The sequence below is a fragment of the Mizuhopecten yessoensis genome, unplaced genomic scaffold (assembly GCF_002113885.1).
Source record: "Mizuhopecten yessoensis strain PY_sf001 unplaced genomic scaffold, ASM211388v2 scaffold11167, whole genome shotgun sequence".
NCBI classification, from domain to species: domain Eukaryota; kingdom Metazoa; phylum Mollusca; class Bivalvia; order Pectinida; family Pectinidae; genus Mizuhopecten; species Mizuhopecten yessoensis.
Genome location: NW_018408913.1, coordinates 572,176 through 583,222, shown reverse-complemented (window position 1 = coordinate 583,222; position 11,047 = coordinate 572,176). Strand labels below are relative to the sequence as shown.

Sequence of the window (11,047 nt, the reverse complement as noted above, 5' to 3'; positions counted from 1 at the left end):
TCTAAAATAATTAGTGTTTAAAATAATAAGTTCAACATTGCTACTTGTGTTGATTATTTTATCTAGTCCATTTTTTTTAAACTAAGGTAAGATAGGATTTTTTCCGTTAAGGGAAATAACTCTAATTTTTTAATTCGACAGCATCATGGCTCGCGGTAAAGTCAAGGCAGTGGTGAAGGGAGCAAAAAACTTGAAAAATGTCGTCAGTGGAGAAGCAAGTGGTTCAATACTAAGGACAACAATACCATCAGGAAAAGCCACTCCATCTCCACCATTGGGACCGCAGTTAGGAAAGGTTACATTAAACACTTATTTAATTCGACTCATGTAGGCCTACTCTGAAAATGTTACTCAACTTACTGACTCTATTCGTAAATATTACAAACTTTTTTGGTACATTAGGTATTTTCGAGAAAAATCAGCTGCACCGCTCATAACATGCGATACACTTATGTTCTTCTTTACTTAGAACCAATTCACCTCTAGATCTCGGGGGAACTTCACGTCAAGGTCAATGGTCAAATAAAGGCTTGATCTTGATAGAAGTCTAGTGCATTATTACGCTTACTGTAGACGGATTAACAAATATGGAGTTTGTCCGTCATCAACTTTCCTTTAAACGACCTATTCTAAAAAAACAGTCATGATATTTGGCTAGTAGCTCTGTTGGAGGGAGGCTTATGAAGTTGCGAAAAAAGGCCTTGACCTTTTTCAAGGCCACAGATCTAGAGGTAAAAAATGCCTTAACGACCTTTTCTGAAGAACCAAAAGGCCAGAGATGTGATATAAAACTGGTAGATTCCTTGGCTGGTGAAAACAAAGTTTTGGATAAAAAAATTACCTTGACAGGCTTTCAAGGTCACATATCAATAATGTCAAAAAAGAAGCACCAAAAGGTTTAAGGTCATGATATTATTCTGGTAGCTTTCTTGGGTGAAGACTAACAAATTTTGCACACAAAAATGACCTTTACTTACTTTCAAGGTCACATGGATCAAATATGTGTCTAAAGCTTAAATTTACATCTTCTGCAAAACCGAAAGTGCTAGGGTCATGATATTTCGCTTGTAGCTTCCTGAGAGAGAGCCTTACACAATTTTGAACAAAATGTTAAAAAAATGTCTTCTTTTGAGAATAGAAGAGAAAGACATAGAGTCATGATATTTGGCTGGTAGATTTCTTAGATGAAGACTAACAAGGCATGCGAATAAAAAAAAGACTGCATCCTACTTTCAGGGTCACAGATCTAGATGTCTTATAAAGAACTGAAAGTCCTAGAGTAAAGATATTTGGCTGGTAAATTTCTTTGATGGAGTCTTACAAAATTTGCAAACAAAATTGACTTTGACCTACTTTCATATGCATTGGTATAGGTCAAATATGTCAAAATCTTTGAATGAATTCATTAAAAAAACTTAAAGGCCTTATGATATGAAGCTAGTAGCTTTCTGAGGTGGCGCCTTACAACATTTTTGGAAAAGAATGACCTTGACCCACTTTCAAGGTCAAATATGTCAAATAAAATTTAAATGACTTATTCCGAAGAATCAAAAGGTATTGAGTCATGATATTTGGCTGGTAGATTTCTTGGGTGGAGCCTTACAAATTTTGCAAACAAAAATGACCTTGAGGTAATGGAGGTCACAGGGGTCAAATATTTCAAAGGTAAAACAACTCCTTAAGAATCCATACACTTGATGGTATTCGACAGGCTCTGAATTAAAATAACAAATTCCAGGTGAGCTATTACAGCACCTACTGGCCTCTCGTTATAGAAAATGATTATTTTGTTTCAAGGTAATACAAGTGTATCCAGATTTTCCGGAAACGGAGCAGTATTTGATTTTAGTGTTGTTTAGTGTTTGTATGATGAGTCTAGAGACATCCAAGTTACTGGTACACATTTAGGTCTCTTTACTCTTAACATTTGCGAATGGCAGGAGATTTTAAGGTTTACTATTACTGAAAAAGGCCCTAAATAGCCCTTAATCAAAATAATAAAATGGAACGTGGGTTTCTGACGATGAATAAGACTAAACTCTCCTTAACTTTTTGCATCAAGTAAATTCCTTTTCCTTGGGTTGATATATCATTGTTTTAACTAGTACTGTTATAAGATATCCTATTGATTTGTGTTCCACACATCATGAATTGGATGGATGTAGAATACACCAGTATTTATTTATCACTATATATGTAACATAATATATTTGTTTTTTATCTTTTTTACAGAAAGGAATACAGATTTCACAATTTTGTAAGCAGTTTAATGACATGACAGGCAACATTAAAGAAGGGCTGCCTTTACCAACTTGGATCAAATTAAAGGTAAATAATTAGATTTAGATTGATTGCTTTCAAAATTTCAAAGGCTCACAATATATTATGGATTGTATATATAAAGGATCTTACATGAGTTTCCATTTCATGTCATTTCTGAAACGTGTCTAAAAAAATAATTCAATTTAGCGAGCCTCTGGCGAGCTAAAATAAAAAAATTGTGACGAGTTTCATAAATTTCATATGAAATGTTCCTTTTTATTACATAATCAAGATTTGTGGCATTCATTCGTGTAAAACGACAATTTTCATGCAACCTTGAAATGTAAAAAGCCGCCAATTTTACTCCAATGCGTAAGTCTCACACTGTGTTGTCATGTACTTGTCCTAGGTGTGACGTCACAATTGAAACTTACAACCAATCACAGGGCTGATAGGTCATATTACATGGGTTAATACGCAAACAAATATGACCTGGGTATATTCACTGGATAACACATTACATTATGTGATAAATATAGAAACTATGTCAAACCACATAAATTTGTGTATATCGAGAAAGTTGTTACAGGATTGTTTGGATTCACCTGACTGATCAATATTGGTAAATTGTACATTGACAAACAATTTTAATTGTATCAACCGGTAGGTTGAAACTCAAAATAGTTATATTCTCATTTGAATTGAATTGTCTTCGAAAATTCAGTTACACATTTTTATGACTGACCCTAGAAGATCTTCAATAAGATTCATCAGGTTGGAAATAGTCATATCTTGACAAAGGGACCAGCTAATCTTTAAACATTGCAACATGTTTAACACGTACATTGTTTGTGCATAAAGAAAAACTTTGATAATGACCCTAGAAGAATGTGCTTGCATTTAATATTTCCATATTTTTAACCAAGCATCATAAAAAAGGTGGTTCTGTGGAATTTTTCAATTGCTTTGAAAGGAATAAATAATGTTTTTCTTTTTATTCACACCATATGTTAACACAAACGGATATCATGATATGAACAAAACAATGTATAAACATTCCAAAAAGTGTAGAATAATTTACTTCAAATTTACACTATTAAACTACAGTATAAATATTGCCAATCATGTTTTCAGGTAAATGAAATTTATTAGGTTTTATTTTTCACTTATTACCTGGTATTAAAACTTATATGTATGTTGATTTGATCCAAGGTGTAATTTAGCTACAAATTTCACTTTCAGGGTCAATGTATTCTACATGTGCCATCAGTTTATGTTGTTAACTTACATTTTCAAAATTTGGATTTTCTTCTTTCTCCATGTTTAGTTTACCATGTAATATCCTGACACATACAACTTTAAGTATAATTGTAAATTTATTTGAACATCTTTGTAATTGATAGCTCCTTATTAGTCATACAAATATTTCGACTGTGTATGTTGTTTGAATGAAATTGGACAATCTGATTTTTCATTTCATTTCTTCTATAGGCGGACCGCAGCATTGATATAAAGCATGCTATGCCAACTACATCTTATTTTTTATGTAGTGCTGCAGGAATTAGTAAGGGAGCCCTATCTCCAGGTAAATGTTTTTTGAATTTAAATTCTTTCAAACTTATCAGTCACTAAATAATGTAAACAAGTTGTTAATTTCTGATATAAAATGGATGCATTTTTCTGTTGTTAGAATAAAATAATCAAAACAACTGCAGTATGATATTTTAAAGAATATTGAAATTGAAACTACACTACAATGTACCAACTAAATTATATTCTGACAAAATTACATTTAAAAAGTTAATATATCAATATAAATATGTTAGTATTCTTTTTCGGAGACGGAAAACAAACATAATTTTAAACACTGTAGTTTTGTTAATATTTCCCTTTCTCTTTTACTTAGGTGAAGAAATAGCTGGAAAAATAACATTGAGACATGTCTACGAGATTGCCAAGATAAAGCAATCTGAAGGAACAATGGACAGATTTAACCTTCAGAATATCTGTAAGATGATAATAGGTAGTGCTCATTCCATAGGATTACAAGTTGTGAAAGACCTTGATCCAGAGGAATACAGACAATTCCTGATAGAAAGGGAAAAGGTAGTAGAGGAACAAACATTGAAAAGACAGGAAGAAGTGGAGGCAAAGTATTTACGGACAAAGGAGGCTGAAAAAAAATAACCTGCATGCTGCATTTAAATGGATGATTGATATAAAGTACATTTGACCTAAATCTGTGACTTTTGAGGTATAAAGTGTGGTGCAAGAATGGTGTGATAAATCTAGCACCACGATTGTGTAATAAAACATGGTGTGATGCAAAGACACACTTGGGAATATTAATTGTGACTATGAACAGGTTCCAAATTTATCATATATTTTAATACAGTGTTTAGAGAGTGTGTAGGGATACCAAAGGAACTGAATATATGCAATGGAAATATTGTATGTGTATTTAAGGATCCCTGTCCCACTGCAGTATGGTTTTTCCTTTATACAGTATCTCCCCTTAAATTCTGTTTGATATAACTGTAGTACAGTTTGGATAGGCCATATACGTTGACCAGGTAGCTCTATCTGTCAGAGGAATAGCATAACAGTATTAAGTCCAGGGTTCGAATCCCCACTTGCTGCGATGAATTTTTACCCTCAGAACACTTGTTCTTTTATATTTTGTTAATTTCGTATCTTCACTTTCAATATAATATCAGTGAGTAAAGCTTTTTTTAATTATTCCAATTTGATTTTTGTGTAATGAATATGTAATTCATGAAATCTTTCAATACAAAATCTATTATCTGATTCACAAATTGGTTTTAGTCGTTGAATCAGGCAATTTCATACCATAATTTCAACTTGTAATTTTTTCATGATAAACAAATTCGTGAAATATAAATAAAATGTGTATATCGCTATCATAAATTTGTAGTTATGTTTTAATTCATGATATCAATAAATCGGGCTACTTTCAATTCAGAATTGTCAATATGTTTTTCTAAAAAAACAATGACTGCTCCCTCGGGAAGTGAGTGTGAAATTCAAGAACAGTAACTCTGTCTGGAGAGTATAACCCTAGGTGCAAGTTGTTGTCCAGTGCTCTCAGCACTCATTATTTCGTATGAATATTTTCAGCTCACCTGGCACGAAGTGCCAAGTGAGCTTATGCCATGGCGTAACATATTTGACCCATGTGACCTTGAAAATGGGTGAAGGTCATTCATTTGAACAAACTTGGTAGCCCTTCATCTCAGCATGCTACTGGCCAAATATCATCACCCTGGGCATTTTGGTTATTGAGAAGTTGTTTAAAGTTTTTAACATATTTGACCCCTGTGACCTTGAATATGGGTGAAGGTCATTCATTTGAACAAACTTTGTAGCCCTTCATCTCAGCATGCTACTGGCCAAATATCATCACCCTGAGCATTTTGGTTATTCAGAAGAAGTTGTTTAAAGTTTTTTTATGGCAAATTGACCCCTGTGACCTTGAATATAATTGAAGGTCATTCATTTGAACAAACTGTATAGCCCTTCGTGTCAGCATGCTACTGGCAAAATATCATCACCCTGGGCATTTTGGTTATCGAGAAGAAGTTGTTTAAAGTTTTTAACATATTTGACCCATGTGACCTTGAATATGGGTGAAGGTCATTCATTTTAACAAACTTTGTAGCCCTTCATCCCAGTTTGCTTCTGGCCAAATATCATCACCCTGGGCATTTTACGTTATTGAGAAGAAGATGTTAAAAGTTTTTAACATATTAGACCCCTGTGACCTTGAATATAATTGAAGGTCATTCATTTGAATTGACGACGGACGAGGTGAGCTAATAACCGTAATGCCCAGGGTGATGATATTTGGCCAGAAGCAAACTGGGATGAAGGGCTACAAAGTTTGTCCAAATGAATGACCTTCACCCATTTTCAAGGTCACAGGGGTCAAATTTGTTTAAAATCTTTAAACAACCTCTTCTGAATAACCATGGGTACCAGGATGTTGACACTTTGCAAGTTGCATCCTGAGATAAAAGGCTATAAAATTTGTTCAACATAATGACTTTGTTCAACTTTCAATCACAGGGGTGAAATGTTTTAAAAAAAATCAACAGGCTCTTTTGAATGAATTTTAATCATAAATACTGAGATTTTGCCTGTAGCTTTATTTTAGATCACTTTTAAGGTTACAAGTATGAGATTTATACCAGGTGAGAGATGCAGGCCTCTTGTTGTTGATGAGTTTTACTGTGTTGGTTTTACAATAACACAGCCATGCACGTCCATTAGTTGTAGGACAAATTGATGTGATAGGATATGGGTATAAGAAATGAGATATGACAGTTGGACTGTCACAAAGTTTGTACAGGACTGCTCCAGTGGATGTTTGACCCGTCTCTGTAGATTTGGACTGTTTAGGTCTCATAAGTGGACCTTGTTTGGAGTGACCACTAGGTGCTGATCCTGCCTGGAAATGGTCAGTAGGAGTCTTCAATTTCCCCATGGCCCGCTCCAGGTGACTTTGTCTGTCGTTACCTGGAGTAAACTCTGTCATGTCTATGTTAGCTGTCTGTGGGATATCTAAGTCCATGTCCTGGATTTCTGATACCGAGTCATACACAAGTACAGCGGTGCCTGTCTGGAGGGTCTGTTTACACTCTGATGAGAGTTTAACTAAAGTGTCTAACCTGTCCTCTAGGTTTGTGATGTGAGTCTGATGGTGGTCTGTGGTCTCCTTCTCCATCTTGTCACATGTTGCTAAGTAATTCTCAGCTATTGTCTCTAATTCCAGTTTACTGCTATCCCTCTGGTTTTTAATGTTTTCAGACATTTGTCTGTATTTTTGGTGATATTGTGAAAAATTTGTTCTCGCAGAAGTTATTTCTCCTTTAAGTTTCGGAATCTTAACATCCATGTCAGAAATAAACTCTTGTAGTACGTGTTTCTGATTTTTAGCAATTTTCTTAATTTCAACAAAACTGTTTATATGTTCTCTGTGTTCAGTGATGCTACAAGTAGCGAATATTAAAGTTTTACAATTCCCACACAAAAATACCAGAGGGTTCTCTCTATGGCTCGGGCACTTTTCTATGCCTTTTTGTTGGATGGGATATTGTCCCAGCATCAGACACTGGCCAGAATTTGTCGCCATGATGTGTAGTATGAAGTAGGCTGTAATGCGGTGTATTGGGAGTCTGTTGGGGGACTTCTGGGGGATTTTCAGGTCTTCTATCTGTAACAACAAAATTGTATTAATTTCTAACATCTTCCTGTTTACACACAATTTTTGAGATTTCACATATGAAGTGTATTGTATAGCATGAATCATTTTTAGCTCACCTGGCACGAAGTGCCAAGTGAGCTTATGTCGTGGCGCGGCGTCCGTCTGTCCGGCATCCGGCACAATATTTTACTTTAAACGATTTCTTCTTAATAACCGAAAGGCCTAGGGTGATGATATTTGGCCAGAAGCAAACTGGGATGAAGGGCTACAAAGTTTGTTAAAATTTATGACTTCACCCATTTTCAAGGTCACAGGGGTCAAATATGTTAAAAACTTTTAACATCTTCTTCTCAATAACGTAAAATGCCCAGGGTGATGATATTTGGCCAGTAGCATGCTGGGGTAAAGGGCTATCAAGTTTGTTCAAATGAATGGCCTTCACCTATATTCAAGGTCACAGGGGTCAAATATGTTAAAACCTTTAAACAACTTCTTCTCCATAACAAAACTTCCCAGGGAGATGATATTTTGGCAAGTAGCATCCTTGGGTGAAGGCTACCAAGTTTGTTCAAATGAATGACCTTCACCCATATTCAAGGTGACAGGGGTCAAATATGTTAAAAACTTTAAACAACTTCTTCTGAATAACCAAAATGCCCAGGGTGATGATATTTGGCCAGAAGCAAACTGGGATGAAGGGCTACAAAGTTTGTTAAAATTAATGACCTTCAGCCATTTTCAAGGTCACAGGGGTCAAATATGTTAAACACTTTTAACAACTTCTCAATAACCAAAATGCCTAGGGTGATGATATTTAGTCAGTAGCATACTAGGATCAAGGGCTATTAAGTTTGTTTAAATGTATGACCTTGAATCATATTCAAGGTCACAAGGAGCAAATATGTTCAAAATATTTAAACAACTTGTTCTGAATAACCAAAAGGCGCAGGATTTTGATATTTAGTCAGTAGCATGCTGGGATCAAGGACTACGATGTCTGTTAAAGTGAATGACTTTGACTTATATTCAAGGTCACAGGGGTAAATTTTGTTAAAAATTTTTAAAGGACCTCTTCTGAATAACCATGTGTTCCAGGATGTTGACACTTTGCAAGTTGCATCCTGAGATGAAAGTCTATAAAATTTGTTCAACATAATGACTTTGTTCAACTTTCAATCACAGGGGTGAAATGTTTTAAAAAAAATTACAGGTTCTTTTGAATGAATTTTAATCATAAATACTGATATTTTGCCTGTCGCTTTATTCTAGATCACTTTTAAGGTTACAAGTGTGAGATTTATACCAGGTGAGCGATGCAGGCCCATTGGGCCTATTGTTTAATTTAATATCAAGAATAATAATGGAGCGTATCACATTTATGTTCTAATGAACACATACCAAAATGGTTCCCAATACTTCCAACTCTAGAATTATTTGCTTTTGGTAATAATATAAAATAAATTAATGCACCCAAACAAAACATTGCATGGATAAAAAGAATGTTTTTAAATATGTCTCCATGTAAAGTTTTTAGGGTAATCATGTACAATGCAAGAGTATGATTGAAAGTTATATCAAAGGTGTATAGTATATACTGCAGTGAAATTGTGTTTATTTGTGATAGAGAAATAAAGTTTTATAGAACTGAACTTTTTTCAAGAGATTAATGTCAGGATTTCTTGTCTGAAATTTCATGATTGGTTGGAAACTTTATTCAGATACCAGCTGTCCAAATACAATGTATCTAACTTTCTCATCCCATCATGTAACAAGAGTGCTACAGGACAGAACAATATACGACCATCCCATGCCTATCTGACATGCTTAAAATCCATCTGATGCGTTAATTATTGTATATAAATGCATGAAGTATGGAAATGTGAGAAGAAACAACAACTGTACTGTATTATTCATTGAAGTTGAGAATTAAGTATACACAGTAAAACTGTATTTCTAAAATGTGGTGAAAGGAAAAATCATACTGTACTTGACCAACTAATTGAAGGTATACATATATTTCACATAACCTGTATGATGTTCATAAAATGTTTTTCACAGGAATTGTCTTCCTTTGTATATATTTCAAACTGCACAAATAGAAAATGATTCCTCTTACACCATTATAACCAAAGCTATTAGCTATTAGACAAAGTGTAAATATTGACCAAGTTTTATCAGAATCTGGTGGTATTAAGAAGATATTGTGCAGAAACCATCAACCAATCAGCACATTATGCTCAATAATTATGCATGGATTTTGCTCATTTTGAACTTAGCCTCTGCCTTTGTATGATAAACATGAATACCAAGTTTCATAAAAATTGAATGATAGTTTAGCAAGTTATCTTGTGGAAATAAAGTTTGGAAATTGACCAATCGGGGTACAAGATGCTTATTTATTATGGGCGGATATTGCTAAAGTTCAAATTTAGCCTCAGTCTTCGTACAATATACATGCATACACAGGTTCATCAACATTGAACGATATTCAAGCGAGTTACTTTGCAGAAACCAACGTGTGGACAGACACTCCTCATACCATAACTTTGTAGCTGTGATTATCGCTTTGACTTTGAATTGGGTTCCAGATGTTGATGTCAGGAACTTGTGTCATGAACTTGGCAACTTCAGTCAGGAACCTGAGATAAAAAAATAAACTTACATATTTATGAATTGTGAAAAGCTAAATACTGTTTTCATTGTTTACACTTGACCTTTTGACCGTGTTATGTGATGTAAGCGAATTTCAATAAAGTTGGCTTGGACACAGAATTCAGGCTTTAGCATGAGAACAGTTTCATGCATACAGGCCCTGTAGTTTACTTTCTTAAAAATAGCAATAGCAAAATGTCAAATTCAACAAGAGGCCCAATGGGCCTGAATTGCTCACCTGGTATTAATCTCACACTTGTAATCTTAAAAGTGGACTATTAATGTACAGCTACAGGCAAAATATCTGTGTTCGATTCATAAGAATCTTTTAAATGGTTTAAACATATGACGCCTGTGACCTTGAAAGACAAATAAGGACATTAAGTTGAACAGAGTTTATAGCCCTCCGTCCAAGCATGCTTACCCTGGACCTTTTGAATATTCAGAACAAGTCATTTACAGATTTAAACATATTTCATTATCCTATGCCTCTTGGGTTTTCAGAAGAAGTTGTTTACATGTTTTAAACATATTTGACCCCTATGACCTTGAAAATGGGTGAAGGTCATTTGTTTTAGCAAACTTGGAAGCTCTTCATCCCAGCATGCTCCTGGCCAAATATTATCATCCAAGGCTGTTCAGTTATGGAGAAAAATTTGCTTTAAAGGTTTTAAACATATTTGACCCCTGTGACCTTGAAAATAGATGATGGTCATTCGTTTAAACAAACTTGGTAGCCTTTCATCCCAGCATGCTACTTGCCAAATATCATCAACCTGGGCATTTTTGTTATTCAGAAGAAGTTATTTAAAGTTTTTAACATATTTGACCCCTGTGACCTTGAAAAAAGCCGAAGGTCATTTATTTGAACAAACTCCGTAGCCCTTCATCCCAGCATGTTACTGGCCA

General features: G+C 34.6%; 1 protein-coding gene across 1 annotated transcript; it reads left to right on the top strand.

Annotated features, from left to right (window-relative positions):
* Positions 1-129: 129 nt before the first annotated feature.
* Positions 130-5,455, top strand: LOC110467228 (39S ribosomal protein L11, mitochondrial-like). The gene is made up of 4 exons (XM_021524241.1): positions 130-295; positions 2,233-2,328; positions 3,754-3,847; positions 4,169-5,455. The coding sequence occupies exons 1-4, from the start codon at positions 146-148 to the stop codon at positions 4,447-4,449; spliced, it is 621 nt and encodes a 206-aa protein (XP_021379916.1). The 5' UTR covers positions 130-145; the 3' UTR covers positions 4,450-5,455.
* Positions 5,456-11,047: the final 5,592 nt, after the last annotated feature.

Excerpts from the sequence above, each read along its gene's own strand:
- LOC110467228 (XM_021524241.1), top strand. The coding sequence starts at position 146 with ATGGCTCGCGGTAAAGTCAAGGCAGTGGTGAAGGGAGCAAAAAACTTG. Across the intron at positions 2,329-3,753 it reads CAACTTGGATCAAATTAAAG|GCGGACCGCAGCATTGATAT; the intron begins GTAAATAATTAG and ends TTTCTTCTATAG. Across the intron at positions 3,848-4,168 it reads TAAGGGAGCCCTATCTCCAG|GTGAAGAAATAGCTGGAAAA; the intron begins GTAAATGTTTTT and ends TCTTTTACTTAG.